Here is a 19,976-nt window from a genome sequence, read left to right on the forward strand (position 1 = left end):
CGCGTCACGTGATCCCGGGGCGGAACCAGCGCGGTCCGGCTCCTACGGAACGTGCACGCTCTTGGTTTTGCTTCCCGCCGGAGGCTTTTGCGGAGCTCCCCGGGTCCCCGGAGGGGGAGGGGTGCCATTGGCGGCAGCTGGGGCTGCAGAAGCAGCCCGGGGGTCCGGAAGTCAACATCATGTCGAGTCTGCACAAGAGCCGGTAAGGAGACCCGAGGGCAGGACTGTGTCTAGACCGCTCCGGCCGGGCCGCGCCTTCTCCCCGACCGAGCTGCTCAGCGCATGTGCGGCCAAGAATAGCCCCCACCCCCGGCGGAGGGTCCTCTGTGCCCACTTCTCAGCATCATTGCCTGTGTGGCGGTGAGGAGAAGCAGAGATGCTTCTCTAACGTTGGTGTCACCTTTTTTTCTCTCTCACTCCGGACCCCATTCCCTAGTGTCTTCCTCATCCAGACCTATATATCCCTCCCCACTTCCTGGCTCCAGGATCCTCTTCCCCCAAATACTCCTGTCCCTGTACTCCTTGCTTATGGGAAACACTAGAGAGAACCCGGGGTCCCTAGTCTGGCCTCTTAATCGTGTCCCCCTCCCCGCCCCCCGCAGGGCTACATCTTGCAGCGTCGGCTAAATTTTGCTCACTCCAGGACTAATTTTTAGTCTTTTGTCCTTGCCTGAGGACAGGCCCAAGAAGTCTGTGCCCTCTCCTCTTTCCCCCTTCCCCCTTCCCCAGCCTAGAGAGCTGTGGGAATGGTGGAGAAACTGTTCAGGGCCCTTATCTGTAGATCAAATTACTCCTGGTTGCGAATCTTGGTTGTGTGAATTCAGGTAGTGGTGTGGTGTGGGCTAGGCTTGGCCACAGCAAGTGACTAGGAAATGCCAGCTCACCAACAGTAGAAAGTGTTTAATGTTAAGGTTTCATACCTTTTGACTAGAACACCTTTTGCTCTTTGTTGACTTTGCAGATGTTAGAGGATTGCCCACCTCCCTAGGCTTGGGGTTGGAGACTGTTGGGGTAAGGGATCTGTGGGCTGGCTGGCTGTTACCTTGGGGTTTCCTTTTCTGCCCTTGAAGGATTGCCGATTTCCAGGATGTCCTGAAGGAGCCTTCCATTGTGCTGGAGAAGCTTCGAGAACTCAGCTTTAGTGGTAAGGCACAATTTTCCTCGGGGTTTCCTTGAAATAGCGTTATGGCCAAGATGAAGGGGAGAGCATCAAGACGATACCCAGGGAGAGCAGACCAATTTCGTAGAGCTGCCTGGATGTCGTAGGAGTGGTAACCACCCTTTGGCCTTAGATAGGACGCATCTGATTCCCCAGATTCCCTGAAGTAGCCTGCAGATTGAAATAGGGGTGACCTTTTGAGCCTAGGCGAAGCGCTTGTCATTTCTCAACTAGTTTCCTGAGTTTCAGAAGTTGCAGGGTGGTTCCTGGTTCCTCTACCTGGCTTTGAAGCAGAGCTGAGAGTGACCTTTGGTTAATGCTAAAACTCAGCCTTAGAACACCAACTCTGAGGAGCTGAACATCAGCCCCGTTTGACTTTGCCCTTCCTCACATGGTCAATGTTCCAGCCCAGAGATAACTGGGTCTTTACCCTGTCTGTAAAAACACCCCAGGGTGTTTGTATAGCTCTTTGTGGCACTGCTCTGCCGATAACTTTGCCAGGAAGGAATTGAAGTTGCCTGAGGTCACGGTGCCAGGGAAACCCTCGTCAGAACTGTTCCTGGGAGACTTGGGGCAGCACTGCAGAAGTTGCCTTTTCTCTTCTGGAGCAGTCTGCGGTGCTTATGCTGAGCTGGGGCCACTCTGTCTACAGATGAGTTTCTCTATCTGTGAGCGAGGCTGCGAGAGCTAATCTTCCTGCTGACTGGAACTAAAATGGGAACTAAGTGAAGTCATGGCTCTCTGGCACAGGGCTCGTAACCTGACAGCTTGGTTTGCATTTCACAAACGTGGATGCCGTTTGAGACCCGTGTCCTGTGCTAGGCATAGGTGTGTCAACAGACAAACGTGCTTCCTGTCTGTCTGTGCCGCTCCATTCGTAGATGCTATACACATTGCATTCATACCCAAGGTTTCGTATGTTTCCAGTTGTGATGGTTGTCATAGAGAGCCGCAGAGACACCAATGCCCAGCATAGTGGTTCACAATTTTAATGCCAGAACAGGAGGCAGAGACAGGCGGATCTCTGAGTTCGAGGCCAGCCTGGTCTACAGAGCGAGTTCCAGGACAAGATCCAAAGCTACAGAGAAACCCTGTCTTGAAAAAAACAAAACAAAAAAAAAACAAAAACAAACAAACAAAAAAAACTCTAGCCTTCTTCATAGTGAGTTCCCACACAGCCAGAGCTATGTGAGACCTGTATGTAGTGAGACCCTGTCTGAGGCTGGGCATATTGTCTGGTTCACAGAGTATCTGCCTAGCATGAACAGAGCCTCGCTTTTGATCCTCAGCACCCATAAACTAGACATGGTGGCCAAACACACCTGTAATTCTGCTCCTCAGAGGATGGAGACAAAGAACAGAAGCTCCTCCATGGCTCCATAGTAAATTGGAGGCCAGCCTGGGCTACATGAAACTCTGCTCCCTCTCCCTGAGTAAGAGCTGGGCTTTGACTAAGAGTTGGTGGTTGATGATGCCTCCTTGAAGAAGAAGAATCAAAGATGAGAAGGTTCAAAGAACATCCAGACAGATGAGGTTCTGGGCTGTGGGACAGAACTGTAGACAGAAATTAGTTAGCATCCTGCTAACTAATTTCTTTGGTGAAGAGTGGTCCCCGAAGTACTTCCTGCTCACTCCACTTCCTGCCAACTGGCTCAAGGTGTAGGGCTGGGGGGGTTCTGGAACTCTGGCTTGGGGTGACCTTTGCCTGCTGTGTCCACAGGCATTCCCTGTGAGGGCGGACTGCGGTGCCTCTGCTGGAAGGTGGGTGTGCCTGGGGTGGGGCTTCTTGGTTCTGGGGTCTCCTGGGTCTTGCATGGTCCTCCCCTGCCCTTCTTCTCTGCTCCTTTCCTTGCTTATCTGAGGAAGGGTTTCTGGAAGTTGAGGGGGGGTTGTGTTCTCTTGGCATCCTTTCCAGAATTCATTTGGGGATGGACCAATTCATAATGCCAGTAAAGATTTCCACTTCCTGGTGCATATGTGCATTGGAAGGGATGCTGATTGGGACAAAACTAGTTTCCCTGAAGCCACTGCCTGAGGTGGTGGCAGCCTCTGTTCCTGGTTACCAGGCCTTCAATGCCACCACTTTCTCTTCTCATTTAGAAGAGTCTATGTGGAAAACAGAGGGAGGGACCAGCTAGGGCTAGGAAGAAGGGGGCCACTCTTCAGACCCCAGCTCCTGGGTCACAGCCACCTCGCCTGTTGAGGGTTTCCTGAAGCCTTTCTTCTGAGGCCTGCATGCCTCCACTGCTGTCCGGGATGGGCGCAGGGATGTCGCCAGAGCTGTGCTGTTCTCTGTGCAGATCCTCCTGAACTACCTCCCTTTGGAGAGAGCCTCATGGACTTCCATCCTGGCCAAGCAGAGGTAAGACCTGTGAGCTCTCACAACCTGTCTGCTTCCTGGGGGTGCTTCTCTGGACTCACTATTCTCCTCTCTGCTCTCCTCTCCGGCAGAGGGCTCTATTCTCAGTTCCTGCGAGAAATGATCATCCAGCCTGGCATAGCCAAGGCCAACATGGGTGTATCCAGGGAGGACGTGACCTTTGAAGATCATGTAAGTAAGGTTGGCATCAGGGGCTGAGGGTGCACAGAGAGAGGGCAGAGGCTTGGGCCCAGGCGAGGACCCCTTGCTGGAGGACAGGTGGTCCTGGCCCGCATTCCTGTCAGGTCTTCCCGCTTCATTGGGTTGCCCACTCCTTGGACACAGTGGTGTCTCCCCACTTATTTTAGGCACACGGTAACCACAGCAGCCCTAGGCCTAGTTGGGAACATAAGTGATGGCCGTTGTCCTGAGGGCGCTGTGGGAGTCACCCTGCTCCAGGAGCTCTTTGGTCATGGTCTCTGGAACCCTCACCCCAGTGCTTTATTATTGTTAATCTGGGCGCTAGTGGCACACATCTTTAATCCCAGCAGAGGCAGGCAAATCTCTTGAGTTTGAGGCCAGCCTGGTCTACAAAGTGAGTTCCAGGACAGCCAGGACTACACAGAGAAACCCTGTCTTGAAAAAAAAGACAGTCTTGTGTATTTCAGGCTGGCCTAGAACTCAATTTATAGCCAAGAGTGACCCTGAACTTAACATTTTTAAAATTCATTCTTAGTATGTCTTATTGGTATGTGTATGGATGCCAGCGAGGGTGATGTCATGGCACAGAGGGAAGAGGATAGTTTATAGAGTCAGTTTCTGCCGTTACCGTGTATTTTGGGGACTGAATTTAGGTCTTCATGCTTGTGCAGCAAGCACCTGTACACACTAAGCCAGTTTGTAGACCCGGAATAGATTTTTTTTGGTGTATTTATTTATTTTTTGAGGCAGGATCTTGCTATATAGCTGAAGCTTGCCTCAGACTTGGACTCCTGCTTCAGCTCTTCCAAAATCTGGGCTTTATCCCTGGCTAAATGTTCATTTGTTTGCCTTCTTATGGGCTTGGAGGTTGAGCAGAGGGTCTCAACTGTGGTAAGCAATCACTCTGCCACTAAACTACATGCCTCTCCTCACCCTGGGTCCTTGAGGAAGGTACCAGGATTGTATAGTTGAGGAAAGCTGGGCAGAAATTAGGTTGAAATAAGTGCCTGTCTGAGACCTGGAGAAAAATCCCATTTTTCTCTTCTATCCTGAGCTTCTTCATGTTTACTGGACAGGGCAGGAAGTGTAGCTAATGAAATGACATTCTTTGTCCGCCCTTTCCACGCGGCGCTCAGTGAGCGGCTGCTGTGCGCACACTCTGTCTGGGGCACTGCCGAGAACACTGCCACACAGGATGTGCTCAGAGCAGACTGTAGGGCTCGCTCCTGGCCATGTGGTGTGGAGTGCCTCTGCAGAGCTGGGGAAGCCGGGGAAGCCTGTGCTTGCTGGGTGGACTGAGCCTGTCTGTAGGCCAGAGCTAGGTCTGTGGGCATTGGATGTGAGGCCGCTGAGCTGCAGCCCTGGCTGGTCCTTGCACATAGCATCTGCTTCTCTCTTCACAGCCCCTCAACCCGAACCCTGATAGCCGGTGGAACACGTATTTTAAGGACAACGAGGTGCTACTGCAGATTGACAAAGATGTCCGGTAAGAGGCCCACAGGGGCTTTTTGCTACCGGGGTCCTCACCAGGGTTTATACCTACAGTTGGGTACCAGAGGGCACTGGAGCCTGGCTGGCTTCAGTGACAGCTTCGCCACTTGGCTGTTTGAGCACGGGCAGGCGACTCAGGCTCTCTGAACACGACTTCTGTGGAAATGGAAGTGAGATGGCTCAGGTTGAGGGCGTGTGCAGCGTGGGTCTTCACATGGAATCCGGATCATTGTGCTGGCTTCAGCCTACTACAGAGGCCTTTGAAATGATCAGTTGCCCTTAGAGAAGGACCCTGGGAGCTGAACCCCCTCACTTGGAGCAGCCTGACTGTGTCCTCTCTGGCACCCACTCCTCATTTAGACAGGAAACTCATGCAGAGCTATTCAGTGGCATTCCCAAGGAATCCTGGGGCCAGTTCTGCCGGCAACAGCACAGGCCAGTTGCACCCATGTGAGGAGGGCTGGAGGTTTCCCTGAGGAGACAGATACAGATGCTCAGCCTGTCAAAATGTATGCGATTGCAGAAGTTATGAGCGCTGTGAGGGAGGAAAAGCTGGTGCTGAGGGAAGAGGGGCCTTAGGGGAGGTGACTCAGCATGAGCTGCCAGGCTAGGAGAGGATGGGAGGCATGGGGCTGTGTGGAAGAGCTTCCTAGCCTCAGAAACCAGTGCAGGAATGCCCTGAGGCTTGGGCCAAAGTCTGTTGGTAGACCCTCTTCCTCCCCAAGTGCTGTGGCTCTGCCCAGATCCCTCTCTAGACATCCTCTGGATGCCTGAATGGGGTGGTACACCAGGCTCTTGGTGCCTTTCTTCTCAGACTGGCATTGGAACAGCACTACCCATGAGATGCTGTCCTGACCAGGTTTAGGTCAAGAGTGTCATCCTGTAGTAGTTTTGGGGAGGGATTAGGGGCTCAGGCTCTCTTTCCCACTGGTGTTGGCAGTAGGGTGTCAGTGTTTGCCGAGGGCCAGTATGCAGTGTGCTGTGTCTAGGCGGTCTGAGATGTATATATGATTGCGATGCCCTGTCCTGCGCCAGATGCCCCTGCTCACCGTTTCTTGCACATCCCTTCATGTCAGCAAAGGGTATTCTTTCCTGTGGTAAATGACCATGGTTAATCCTTGTGCACATCCACGCATCTACAGACAGATGCATGTAAATATATATAATGTTTTGCTGGGGAGTGAACTCAGGACTTGACTCCTTATGAATATCAGACGTACTTATATACATGTATACATATTGCTTACTAGGAAAATATTCTATCACTAAGCTAGATCCTTAGCTCCTAGACAAGTAGACAAGTGCTTTTGTCATGGAAACGTGTTTGTGGTTTATGAGAATTAGTGTTTTTGTTTTTTGGGGTTTTTTGGGGGTTTTTTGTTTGTTTGTTTTTGTTTTTCGAGACAGGTTTTCTCCTGAAACCATTCTGGCTGTCCTGGATTTCACTCTATAGACCAGGCTGGCCTTGAACTTACTCTGTAAGTTCTCTATCCACCTGGCTCTGTCGAGTGTGACCTTAAAGACACTTTAAAAATGCACATGTGAGCTGGGCGGTGGTGGCGCAGCACTTGGGAGGCAGAGGCAGGGGCAGGCAGATCTCTGAGTCTACAAAAGCTAGTTCCAGGACAGGCTCCAAAGCTACAGAGAAACCCTGTCTTGAAAAAACAAAAATAAATAAATAAATAAATGTACACATGTACGTCTTCATAAACACTTATGAAATGAGCATATATTTGTAATTTCTAATGCCTTTATAAAAACTGTATTTTGGGGGTTAAATATTTTAGGTTTTTGATACAAAGTTTTGCACTAGTCAAGGCTGCTCAGGTGCTCACTTTGTAGCTGAAGCTGGCCTTGAACTCCAAGTAGTTGATTACAGGTTGAGCCACCATCCCCAGCTGAAATGTTATGATTACAAACAAGCAAACAATTGAAGAGTAGCTCGGGAGTAGGGCACTTGTCTAGCGTGGACCTAGACAAGTCCCCAGCACTGTAAGATAAATAAAATCAACCACTTATGAGGATACCCGGGGCTGTCACCCTGAGTGACAGTGTTCTTTCCATTCCAACAGGAGGCTGTGCCCAGATATATCCTTCTTCCAGAGAGCCACCGAATACCCCTGCCTCCTCATCCTGGACCCGCAGAATGAGTTCGAGACCCTTAGGAAACGGGTGGAGCAGACAACACTGAAATCTCAGACAGTGGCCAGGAACCGGAGCGGGGTCACAAATGTAAGAGCCAGCCTGGGATCTTTTTCTTTTTAAGATTCATTTTATTTTGAGTGCTTGCCTGCCTGTGTGTATGTGTTCCACGTGTGTGTTTGGTGCCTGTGGATGTCAGAAAAAGGCACTGGATCCCCTGGAACTGGAGTCAGGTATAGTTGTGAGTGCTGGGAATTCCTGTCCTTAACCGCTGTTTGTTTGTTTGTTTGTTTGTTTGTTTGTTTGTTTATATGAGTGCTCTGTTTGCATGTGTGCCTGTATGACAGAAGAGGGCACCAGATCCCATCATAGATGGTTGTGAGCCATTATGTGGTTGCTGGGAATTAAAGTCAGGCCCTCTGGAAGAGTGACCAGTTCTCTTAATCTCTGAGTCATCTTTCGAGCCTCTGGGGTCTTCTTTAAACAGCCTGTCCATGTCTCCTTTGGTCCGCTGGCCACAGTGCACTGGGTACTTTCTGAAGATTAGTGTCAGAGCGCCTTTTTGTTGTTCCTACAGGGTTTATGAGCTGCAGGGTGGGGGAGGTGCTGTCCTCCTGCTCAGGCTCTGATGGGGGAAATGGAGATGTTCTGAGAGAGCAGTCCTGGCAGTGATGAGAGCAGTCCTGGGGTGGCTAGCAGCCCGTCCAGGTCCAGATGTCCAGGTCCGGATGTCAGCCTCAACTGCCCTATAAGGTGGGGGGGAGGGGAGCGGAGAAGGATGGAGGAGAAATAGCATTCCAAGTGTTGTGGGGAACATGTGCCAAAGTCCTCATATGTGAGATAATGCCAGTGTTCAAGAAATGGGGGCCAGGCCAGTATTTCTGCTACATAAGAGAAAAACCTTTCTGAATGAGGCCCCACCCAATGGCCACTGTGTCCCCTCCTCCCACAGGCCATCTAGTGTATGTCCCTGTTATCCACTGCATGGATCATTGAAGCCACTGGCCACTGCCATGTGTGTCAGGATCCTAGCTCATTCTGTAGAGCATGAGACTCTTAATCTCAGGGGTATGGGTTCGTGCCCCATGTTGGGCGCCACTATGTCGAGGTCCAGCCCCGCCCTGACATAAATTATTTCTCAGACCAGTGTGGAGGCGTGGGAATAATCAAGGCGCAATTCACACAGCAGTATCAGAAGGGAATCTCAGGGTTCATTCAAATCCTGAAGATCACTCACATTTATTATCCAAACAGCTCTTATATCAAAAGGTAAACTGAGGGGGAAGTTCATTAGCATTCTGTTTCTGGGGTAGGGGGTCTTAGGTCAACTCCACAACTATGGCTGCTCTGTCACATAGACTGAATTAACACCTCTTCCTCAGGCGATCTCCCAAATTACAAAGAAGGAGCAGAGTGGCATTAGCATATCCTGACCCTGTTTAGGATGAGGCATATCCTGTTTAGGATGGCCTCAGTTTGTCTGGAAAGGCTAGGTGACCACCTTCTGTGTGGCAGGTGCAAATTGTGCCCTGAATTCTGCCCACCATACAATGTAGAAATATGGTCCTAAATAATACGGCCCTACACATATGAGTTGCCATGCCCTTCCTGAATACTAGGGGAAATCACCCAGCTGTTTCCCAGTCCCTGTACTGGTGGTCAGTTTTAGATTTGTGTTGACTGTTAGTACTTATTTACCATATAAATGTAATTTATCTTTTTTAAGAAAAAAGCTTTATTTTTGCACAGGGGTTGAAATGGATGGGGAAGTATAGATGTAGCAGGTAAACACTGCCCTCATTAGCATCTTGTGCCCATTCCAATGGCCTTGAATGTGCCAAGGGTGCTGCCACTCTGCATCATGGTTTTCCCAATGTCACCCATCAGCTCCTGACCCCACATTCCAATCCTGAGACAGGAGAAGGTGCCAAACAACGCCCCAACCACCATGCCCATGTGCATCAAAGCCCATCTTCAGCTGGTCAAAGCAGCTGGCTGGGGCTGCCTGTAAGGTACCCATGGCTACTGACATCTCATCTGCCACCGCACAGTCGCTCAGCTCTAGGCCTCACACTGAAAGCTCGATTTGCCATTTGTATCATGGAGAAAAAAATGAGGGTCCCTATGGCTAGGAGCAGTAAGACTGCAGAGGGGAGGTGCCGGAGGGTCCTGTAAGAGCTGGTGGGGGAGGTCCAACCCGGCCCGTGTGCAGACTGCTAGTGGGCTCTTGGAGGAGTCTGAGCATGCAGCAACTTTTGGTTCAGGTGTCCTTGGGCATAGAAGGGCTATCAAAACAGATGGCTGCATTTGCCAAGGTCAGAATTTGCTGTTTGGTTAGATCTGAAACACACAGAAGAGGGTAAGCTCTAAGGGTTTTCGAGCTCCAGAAAAAATAGCAGACCTCGCCACTGTGGCAGCTGCTATGCCCCCTAAAAGGTGTATGGCCTTATAGCTCCATTTAGGCCCACTGCTTTGGAAATTGTGGTGGTGACTTGTTCCCACTTGTCATGGGCTTTCACCAGCAGGGGAGCCCTCCTTTGCAGCCTCCCAGCAGGGAGTGGAGAATCACACAACTCTTCTCCCTGAGTGGTTGATGAGCAGTCAGGCATATGCAGTCACTCCTGGTCCCATGTACCTGCCACGAGGGTAGGGTCCACCAAAGTTGTGCATAGGCCAGGCGTGGTGAGGGAACCGTAGCTTGGTTTTGTGCACCCCTCTTGGCATGGATGCTGATAGCCTGATGAAGGTCCATGGTGCTAACCCTTTCACTGTAGTATTGCACGTGAGGGTCAAGTCTACCCATTTTACCTTTGGCTCTGGTCCTGACAGCCCAGGATCCAACTGAAGCTTCATCCCCAGGATTCTGGACCTGTGGTAGGGTGGCTCAGTCAAGTCAATTTCTGTCTTCTGTGTGACTCTGGGCAAGGGATACGGAGCTGCTGTTTCTGGGCTTTTCCTCTTCCATATCTGGGCATGATCACTCCTGCCCTGCCTGGCTGTGAAACAGCTGGAAGGAATGAGGTCATGGAAGGCAGGTTCTTGGAAAGCTAGAGGCACTGGGCTATCATGGAAGAAAGCCTGCTGCAGCCACTTGGCACACAGCCTCTGGGCTAGTCAGTCCAGGTTCAAGTCTACGTGAGCCTATTTCCTCATCTTGAACTGTTCAAAGGTGGTGCTGTGGCTCAAAGCCTGTAATATGAGGCAGGAGGATCAACTCAGGGCCATCCTCAGCTATCTGGTGAGGACCAGCTCAGGGCCATCCTCAGCTGTCTGATGAGGACCAGCTCAGGGCCATCCTCAGCTGTCTGATGAGGATCAGCTCAGGGCCATCCTCAGCTGTCTGATGAGGACCAGCTCAGGGCCATCCTCAGCTATCTGATGAGGATCAGCTCAGGGCCATCCTCAGCTATCTGATGAGGACGAGCTCAGGGCCATCCTCAGCTGTCTGATGAGGACCAGCTCAGGGCCATCCTCAGCTGTCTGGCAAGAACAAGCTCAAGACCATCCTCAGCTATCTGATGAGGACCAGCTCAGGGCCATCCTCAGCTATCTGATGAGGACCAGCTCAGGGCCATCCTCAGCTGTCTGATGAGGACCAGCTCAGGGCCATCCTGAGCTGTATGATATGTTTGAAGTTCAGTCTGAATACATGGAGCTCTGTTGAAAAGAAAATGGCTTTGAGAGCAGATTGGAGGAGTATGGTCTGCTCCTGGGGTGCATGTGTTTCTGTCATGCACATGTATGAAAGGTGTGTGGAAATAGCCTGGGCTACCTGGACTCCTAAGTAAAGAAAGTCTTGTGTAGTCCATTGGGGTCTCTTCTACAAGTCCCCCAGCTCTGCAGCCACTGCTGGAGCAGGCTGAGGGCAGGGCCCAGGCACCCAAATCCCCTAAATTTCCTGAGGTTCTGCAGAGCAGCTGATATTGTGGACACCTTTTCTTGTTTTGATCTGGTTTTATGTAGTCCAGGTCGGTCTAGAACTCTATATGTAGCTGAGGCTGGTATTGAACTCCTGATCCTCCCAACTCTACCTCTAAGTGCTGGGATTTACAGGCCTGCATCATTGCCTGCAGCCAAGTCTTTATTTTCAGTTGAAGTACGTGTACTTAGAAATGCACACCTTTTTATGCATGTAGCTAGTTCTGTTCCTCCCGTGAGTACCCCCGGGAGGCTGACTGGCACCATCAGGTCTTCTCACTGTGCAGGAGGCCCTTCCTCCCTTTCCCCTCAGGTCCTTACCACAGAATTTACCTCTGTTTTGTTGTTGGGTTTGATTGGTTTTGATTTGTTTGTTTGTTTTGTTGTTGTTTATTTTTCAAGACAGGGTTTCTCTGTAGCTTTAGAGCCTGAACTGGAACTCGCTCTGTAGATCAGGCTGGTCTTGAACTCACAGAGATCTGCCTGTCTCTGCCTCCCAAGTGCTGGGATTAAAGGCATGTGCCACCACCACCTGGCTTCTTTCTTTCTTTTTTTTTTTTTTTTTTTTTTAAGACAGGGTCTCACTATATAGCTTTGGCTGGCCTCAACCTCACAGAGATCTGCCTGCCTCTGCCTTTCAGGTGCTAGGACTAAAGGAAGTGTGACCTCTTTTTTAACCTGGTTGTCACTCAGTGTCTTCCTACAGCATCCACCTCCTCTTCCTTGTGTGACATGTTCCTCCATATCATGTCTTGGTCATAAACTAGGATGTTAAGGCACGTTGGGCTTCATGGGAACATTTGACCTGCTAACAGGTTCTCCTCTTCTCCCCAGATGAGCTCCCCACACAAGAACAACGCACCGCCAGCCCTGAATGAGTATGAGGTTCTGCCCAATGGCTGTGAAGCCCACTGGGAGGTGGTGGAGCGGATCCTGTTCATCTATGCCAAGCTCAACCCTGGCATCGCTTACGTGCAGGGCATGAATGAGATCGTGGGTCCCCTGTACTACACTTTTGCCACTGACCCGAACAGCGAGTGGAAAGGTAGACAGGCTCTTCGCTGCCTGAGCCTCCCATTGCTGGCTCCCTAGAGAAAGAGAATGGGGCTAGGCAGGCTGATGGGCCACTTGGGGCTCCAGAGCCTCATCTATTTCAGACGTCTGTGGCCATGTCAGAGCAAGTGTTGTCTAGCTCTGCCTCGCAGAATACTGCTGTTCACTGATCTATTGACCCTTGGAACTCTCTGTGGATAGATGCTCATGACCAGCTGAGAGATGAGACCCATTAGCATAGTGCACGAAAGCTGCTGAGTGGGCTGTGTGTCTAGAAGATGGGCTAGAAGTGTCCTTAGGGGTAGGTGGGGCCAAGGTGAGGGACCCATTCCAGCCTCTGCAGGGGTATTGGGTGACACGTTGAAGTGGGGCATATGTCTTGTGGGTGAGGTGGGACTCAAGAACACCTCACTCCCTGCGTCTACCCACACCTCACTGTCTGTCCCAGAGCACGCTGAAGCTGACACCTTTTTCTGCTTCACCAACCTCATGGCTGAGATCCGGGACAACTTCATCAAGAGCCTGGATGACTCCCAGTGCGGCATTACCTACAAGATGGAAAAGGTGTACTCCACCTTGAAGGATAAGGATGCAGAACTCTACCTGAAACTGGTGAGGACAGGCACACAGCTACTGCCCGAGTCTGGGGGCTGAAAGTGGCTGCAGTTGAGCAACTCAGGATGCTGGCCCACCAGCACTTGGGAAGCAAAGGCAGAAGGCTCTCTGAGTTTGAGGCTAGCCTGGCAGCCTGGTCTGTCTCAAAATACAGAGAGAGAGAGACAGAGAATAATGTTGCCAGCAAATGGCAGATGAAAGTGTTTAACACCAAGCCCAGCCACTCTACCCGACCCACATGGTAGAGAAGAGAACTGACTCTCACAAGCTGTTCTTTAACTCTACATACTTCCCTCCAACAGATACATTAAAAATGCAATTTCAGTTTATTGTAAAGCCATCACTGTGTATTTCATAAAATAGTTCAGTTTAAGCTAAACAAGGAAGCGCATCCTAGGAGGATATTCAAGCCAGTCTGGCCTACATAGTGAGTTTGAGGGCAGTTTACATGAAAACCTATTTTAAGAATAAATTAAGGGGCTGGGCGATGGTGGTGCACACCTTTAATCCCAGCACTTGAGAAGCAGAGGCAGGTGGATCTCTGTGAGTTCAAGTCCAGCCTGGTCTACAAAGCTAGTTCCAGCACAGCCAGAGCTGTTACACAGAGAAACCCAGCCTCAAAAATAAGATGATAGATATGATAGATAGATAGATAGATAGATAGATAGATAGATAGATAGATAGATGATAGATAGATAGATAGATAGATAGATAGATAGATAGATAGATAGATAGGATACATTTTTCTGTATAAATTGCGAGTGCTGTGTATGGGGTCGTGGCTCGGTTGACAGAACGCTTGCCTAGCACGTGTGAAGGCCTGGACTCCATCTGGGCTCCATTCTCTGTGTCGTAGCCACTGCAACCTCAGCTCTTAGGAGGTGAAGGCCAGGGTATGAGGGTTTAAAGTTATACTTGGCTTCATGGTGACTTTGACTCCAACCTGGACTATTTAAAAAAAATGAAACTGTGTGATGGTGGCACACGCCTTTATTCCCAGCACTCAGGAGGTAGAGGCAGACAGAGTTCTGTGAGTTTGAAGCTATCCTAATGTAATAGTTCAAGACCAGTCAGGGAGCCGGGTGGTGGTGGCTCACGCCTTTAATCCCAGCACTCGGGAGGCAGAGGTAGGCGGATCTTTGTGAGTTCGAGGCCAGCCTGGTCTACAAGAGCTAGTTCTAGGACAGGCTCCAAAGCTACAGAGAAACCCTGTCTCGAAAAAACAAAAAACAAAAATAACCAAAACAAAACAAAAAAAAGACCAGTCAGGGTTATATGGTGAGACTCTGTCTCAGAAACAAGTTTCTAAAATGTTTTGTGGGGGGGGGGGGAAATATATATATATATATGGACATATATATATATATATATATATATATATATATGTGGACATATATTCTTATGTTTACCGACATGTATATTCTTACTTTATTTTAATTTTTTTTTTTTGTTGGTTTTTTTTTTTTTTTGGTTTGTTTGTTTTAGACCTGTTTTTCCTGGCTGTCCTGGAAGTTACTCTGTAGACCAGGCTGGCCTTGAACTCAAGAGATCTGCCTGCCTCTGCCTTCCCAGTGTGGGATTAAAGGTGTGTGCCATCATTCCTGGCATAAAGCATCCAATTTTAAATGAATACAGTATGCTGTTTTTACTTAGTGATGCATGTTCTTTCTGTTAATACCCTCTGTGACTCCCCAAAGTGTTCATTTCCTGGGGATTCCTGCCCTGTGGGGTTGTTCATGGGTTCCTAAGCTGAGCACAGGTGCCGTGCCGGGGGCTGGTCCTTGTGCACGTCTCCAGACGGGGACGTTCAAGTGCTGAGCCGTCTGAAGGGCTGAAGTAAAATCCAGGGCTTCTAGTGTGTCTTGAAGGAATCAAAAGCAACATTGACTGGGCTGCAGCAGCGGCTGCCCTCTTAGTAGCCCCTTTGGGGCCTGAGCAGGGCTTGCTCCTAGGCTGCATTTTCTGTCTGCTGCTAACACCCAAACCCTGCTGTCTCCCCAGCAAGAGCAGAATATCAAGCCCCAGTTCTTTGCCTTCCGTTGGCTGACACTCCTGCTGTCGCAGGAGTTCCTGCTGCCTGATGTCATCCGGATCTGGGACTCACTCTTTGCCGATGACAACCGCTTTGACTTCCTCCTCCTGGTCTGCTGTGCCATGCTCATGTAAATGGGGCCGTGATTTGCCCTGTCCTTAAGGAAAGCTGGGGTGGGAGGGGGCAGTCCTGGAAGGCAGCCAGAGCAAGCCTCTGGAACTGACCTCCAAGCGGGCCTTGCTGAGGGTGGAGGAATCAGCAGAGAGCCTGTCTGCAGGCCTGCTCTTGGGACATCTAGGGTCCAGCGCTGAAGCTGCTTGTTTCCCTGCAGACTGATCCGGGAGCAGTTGCTGGAGGGGGATTTCACCGTCAACATGCGGCTTCTGCAGGTAATGGGCACTGGGCACTGGAGGGAAGGCCAGTCGGTCTCAGCAACAGGGCAGACACTTCACCCTGCACCAGCCACTGTTGCAGGCTGGCACCAGCCACTGTTGCAGGCTGGCACCAGAAACAGGAGCACATGTTGTGGGTTCAGGGTGCAGACTCCTGGTTTGAATCTGAGTTGAATCCTGGTCTTCACAGACCTTGAGAGGTATACAGCCTTGGCCCTCCAGGACTCCAGGCCACAAGATCAAGGCAGTGAATGTTGCTGATTTTGCCCTGGTGGGGAGTTGTGTGTCAGGTGGGTCTGTCAGCCGGCCTGAGGTTCATGTATGTTCTGTTCTTTTTCTCATGTGACTTGAGCCAAGTGACATTCTCCAGGCCTCAGTGTCTACCAACACCTGGCTTTGGGTTTGTTTTCATTAACCTCACTAGCCAGGTCTGTGAGGTGGATGTAATCACAGCACCCCTTCTTAGGGTTCCTCGGGGGACTGGAAGACTAAGGGCTATACCGGCAGAGCTAGTTCCAGGTTCTTCATGGGTGTGCCTCCAGGTTCCACGGTCGGAGCTGGGAGGGCTGAGGCCTCAGGCACTATGGTCCTAAGACAGGCTGTGAGATCCTTTGGACCTTAGTGACATACAGTGTTTGGGGCCAGATACTTGGAGTGTCTGGCATACCAGGTCCCTGCTGCTGGTGCCATGCCATGGTGATAGATCTGTGTGGAAAGGCAGTGGGGGCTGTTCCAAGAGCACATTGTGGTTTCCTTGGTGTCCAGGATTACCCCAGCACAGACGTCTGCCTGATCCTACAGAAAGCCAAGGAGCTCCAAGACTCGAAGTAACCTGGTGGCAAGAGGCCCAGAGTTTGGAAGAGCAGCCACCTGCACTCTACATCTGGTTTGTGGGACACAGAGGAGTCAGTGCGAAAGCAGTGAGGACAAGCCACAGACCTGTCCAGCCCCAGGCTTCCCAACCTGGCTCCTGCGGTCCAGGCTACTCCTGGAGCACACCGTGCTGTGCTCCTTCCCAGTGCTTGGCCCTGCGCCCTCCCTACACTTCAGTCCTGAGGCCTCCACCCAGGCTGCTGAGCAGTGCTGGAGCTCCTGAACTGGGCTCCTGGGACTGGGGCCATGTGAGGCACAGGAGGCTGGCGAGGGTCCTGCCATGCCTCTGCCCAGTAGCTCCTTACCCTTTGTGCTTTCACCTTCCCCTGGGTCCTGGTCAGGGGAGGTAATTGGCGAATGGGCCAGAAACCATTTCTGAGCATTGGTGCTCAAGCTACTTGGGGAAAGGACCCCAGAAGAGCTGAGAGACTGCCAGTTCTAGGTTCACCTTTTGTCTCCCCTGTCTGCTGTATTTACTCATAGTAGGGGTGTCCCCAAGATGTCTCTGCTCCAGTGTGTGTATGTACATGTGTGTTCACACATGCCCTGGAAGTGGAGTGGGCATGTTGGAATCCCTCTGAGGTCCTGCTTCCTCTCTTCTGTGTCTCTACCTCTGCTGTCTCCCTCTTCCTTTGCCAGAGGTGTGTGTGACTCCTGCCGTTCCTTCCTCTCCATTTCTCTCTACCCTTCGTCTGGATCACCTTACCCCAAACCTCTTCCTCTCTCCTCTCTGTTTCCTGAAGCCTGCAGTCAGCATGAGGAGTGTGGCTTAGTAAGACACCTGCAGGCCAACCTTGGCTTGGGCACCCTGTTCCCATCCCCAACCCAAGGTTCAAGGTCCCCTCATCAGAGAAGGAATCCACAGTGGCTCATCAGAGGGCCTGCTCTGCTTGAGGAAGCCAAGTGCTGCTGACATGGTGGCCTGCGACAGTTGGGGCCTCTTGCCCGTTGTTTGCCCAACTGTGGAGAAAGGAGGGAGGAGGAGCCTTGTAAGGGCCTCCCTGAAGACTCATCATCTCATAGACCAAGGACGTCCCACTGGGCTGTACCTGGGAGCTGGAGTCTGAGCATCTCAGCAGAGCTGGCATCCCTTGGCTTCCATGTTCCTGCCCAGGGTGTGTAAGTCTCATCAAAGGCAAAGGACCAAAGGATGCCTCTCTGTGGCCAGCATTGGCTAAACTTGAAGGCCTGGAGCTTCTCAGTGCCAGGAAGGCTGCATCTGTAGCTGTGTTCCTGTAGGGGCTGCAGAGGTGCTTGGGCTGTCTCTGGCTTTGGGGACACAGTGCCTGAGCTGCACCCTGTTCAGCAAGTAGACTTTTCCTGACCTTGCCCCTCCCTCCTTTTCTGTGGATGCTAGGTGGTTTGAGTCCTGAAGGCAGGTCGACAGCAGGGTAGGGGGTTCCTCACCCTCTCAGACTGGCCAGCAGGAACTAGGCTCCAGCAGCTGCCACCCAAAGCCTTCCTGAGACCAGTGGGCAGGGTTCCCTGCCTTCCCAAGCCGCTGCTTTAGTAAACTTCCTTGGGTGCTGCTGGACTCTGTCTTTTTGCTACCTTCTCCCCCAACATACAATATTTGGGTAATTTTTTTAAACTATTTATTTAGACATGGGCTATTTATTGCAGATTGGCAAGTGAGTTGGGCTGTGGGCGGGTGGTAGTGCCTGGGGTGATAGAATTGGAGGCATGGATTGTCTTAATTTCCCAAGGTTAACCCTGGCATCCTCTCCCGTTCCTGGCTGGGAACTCTACTAGAACTGAGTACAAGGGAGGCCAGAGCTGGTGCATTTGCTGTACTCAGAGATACAGGACATACACTCCCACCATCCTGGCCTCCCCTTAATGTAGGACTTGTCAGCGGGTAGTTCAGCCCCAGCATTGACCTCTTCATTGCCTGGAAGCCAGCAGACACTGCCTGGGACACCTACTGCATTCATTCCCTCTTGCCATCCTCCCTCCCTTGCTCTCTCCCTCCCTCTCTTCCTGGGACCATGCTACTGGAATCACTGCATCCGATTTGTTTCTGTGGGAGACCTGCATCCTGTGCCCACTCCTTGACCCTGGAGATGAAGGCCAAGGGCATGGAGACTATATGCAGTAGAGTGGCTCCCCAGTTGGGTGCTGCCTGAGGAAAGGACTTGCCTGCGGTGATTCTTAAGGGAGAACCAGAGTCTGAATACAGCAGCTTCCACGTGGGGGTGGCCCCAGGAGCTTGACAGGTCACCCCCGGGTACCGCACAGCAGTGGCTTCTGTGTTCTCATCCGTTCTCTGGGTCAGTGCTGTTAATGAGTTGTCTTTAATAAACCGTGTGCTCTTTACTATGTGTGTGTATTGCTGCTTCCATTGCTGGACAAGAGACTTTGGAGCAAGGACAAAGTCAAAGTCCCTCCTCCTGGTCTAAGGAAGACCAAGAACTGCTTGCCAGGAAAGCCTGACTCCTCCAGTTCAGCTGCCACGCCCGGTAGGAGACAGGTGGGCTAACCCAGTACCCACCATTTTGTTACGCTTTAAGTTGTATTTATCTGTGTGCTTCCTGCAGGTTGAAAGGTCTTGCAGGAGAGTCAGTTCTCTCCTATGATGTCAGGTGGCGAGCACCTCCACCCACTGAGCTGCCTCACCTGCAGCTACTTTAGTTAGTACTTAGTTTAGAGGTAAGAGTTTGCTATATAGTCCAGGCTAGCCTCAATCTCTGTTCGTACTCTTAGCCTCTGAGGCAGGAGCTTCTGCCTCCTGAGTGTTGGGATTAAAGATGTGCGAGCACACCTGGCTAAAAGCCAGGTCTTTTTTTTTGTCTTTCTTTCTTCCTCCCTCCCTCCCTCTTTCCCTTCCTTCCTCCCTCCTTCTTTCCTTCCTTCCTTAAGACAGGGTTTCTCTGTCTCAGAGTGAGTCCTGGAACTCACTCTGTAGACCAGGCTGACCTCAAACTCAACACAGATCCCCCTGCCTCTGCTTCCTGAATGCTGGGATTAAAGTGTGCACCACCACGCTCGGCTTCGGGAGTGTTTCTATATGCTAACTGTGAATTCTGAAAATAATAAAATGTTGCTTGCAAAACCTAGGAGAAATTAAAGTACTTAGGAATTTTGTGCTGGTCATTGAGCCCAGGTCATCACACACATCAAGCAACTGAACCCCTGAGCCAGAACCATAGCCCCAAGAACACTGAACATTGTGAAGCCTTGGGAAAGTTGAAGGAGGTGCAAAGAAACAAGGCTCTGCAGTTCCAGGTTGGAAGAATTTACCTCCATTCCCAGTATCTAGAACACACCATAGGTTCTAGTGTGTATAGCTGAGTGGATGAACCTTCTCCAGCTGGTGAGAAAATTAAAATTCCCCTCCGGCTTAAGCAGCTCGCAGCTAAACAAGTCCAGCACCAGGAGTGTAGGAGGAAGGTGGCGTGGTTTCCTCCTCGGGGATTATGGGATGGCGGGAGAAAGGGTTCCAGCTCACTGCAATTTAATAGTAAATGAACTGGGGGTGCATGAATAAATGTAGTCCCTATCAAAATTCCGGGATGGCCAAGTGTGGTGGCACATGCCTGTGATCTCAGCACTCACAAAGAGCATCCTGGCAAATTTGAGACCAGCCTGATCTGTGTAGTGGGTTCCAGTCTCCCTGGGGCTACGTACTGAGGCCCTGCCTGAAACAAAATTGCTTTGACATGGAGATGTATCTGAAAATGTGTTAGGGAACCATAAAAGATCCCAGGTGCCTAACATAACTGAATAAAAAGGACAAAGCTG

General features: G+C 50.9%; 2 protein-coding genes across 3 annotated transcripts; one reads left to right on the top strand and one right to left on the bottom strand.

The window, feature by feature from the left end:
• The first annotated feature begins 32 nt into the window (after nucleotides 1–32).
• Nucleotides 33–18,551, top strand: Tbc1d13 (TBC1 domain family member 13). 2 transcript variants are annotated; one of them, XM_038337951.2, is made up of 12 exons: nucleotides 33–202; nucleotides 1,071–1,144; nucleotides 2,880–2,920; nucleotides 3,460–3,521; nucleotides 3,611–3,710; nucleotides 5,123–5,205; nucleotides 7,283–7,442; nucleotides 12,105–12,315; nucleotides 12,772–12,935; nucleotides 14,940–15,100; nucleotides 15,302–15,359; nucleotides 16,164–18,551. In XM_038337951.2, exons 1-12 carry the CDS (start codon nucleotides 180–182, stop codon nucleotides 16,191–16,193), a joined length of 1,167 nt encoding a protein of 388 aa, XP_038193879.1. In that variant the 5' UTR covers nucleotides 33–179; the 3' UTR covers nucleotides 16,194–18,551. The 2 variants fall into 2 exon arrangements, with proteins under 2 accessions (XP_038193879.1, XP_038193878.1); XM_038337950.2 differs by having other exon boundaries at nucleotides 35–202; nucleotides 16,128–18,551.
• LOC119819647 (reactive oxygen species modulator 1-like) lies at nucleotides 9,153–9,384 on the bottom strand. Its single transcript, XM_038337952.1, is given in 2 exon segments — nucleotides 9,153–9,315; nucleotides 9,317–9,384. Coding segments are annotated over 2 exon segments (231 nt in total).
• Nucleotides 18,552–19,976: the final 1,425 nt, after the last annotated feature.

This window comes from Arvicola amphibius, chromosome 7 (genome assembly GCF_903992535.2).
Source record: "Arvicola amphibius chromosome 7, mArvAmp1.2, whole genome shotgun sequence".
NCBI classification, from domain to species: domain Eukaryota; kingdom Metazoa; phylum Chordata; class Mammalia; order Rodentia; family Cricetidae; genus Arvicola; species Arvicola amphibius.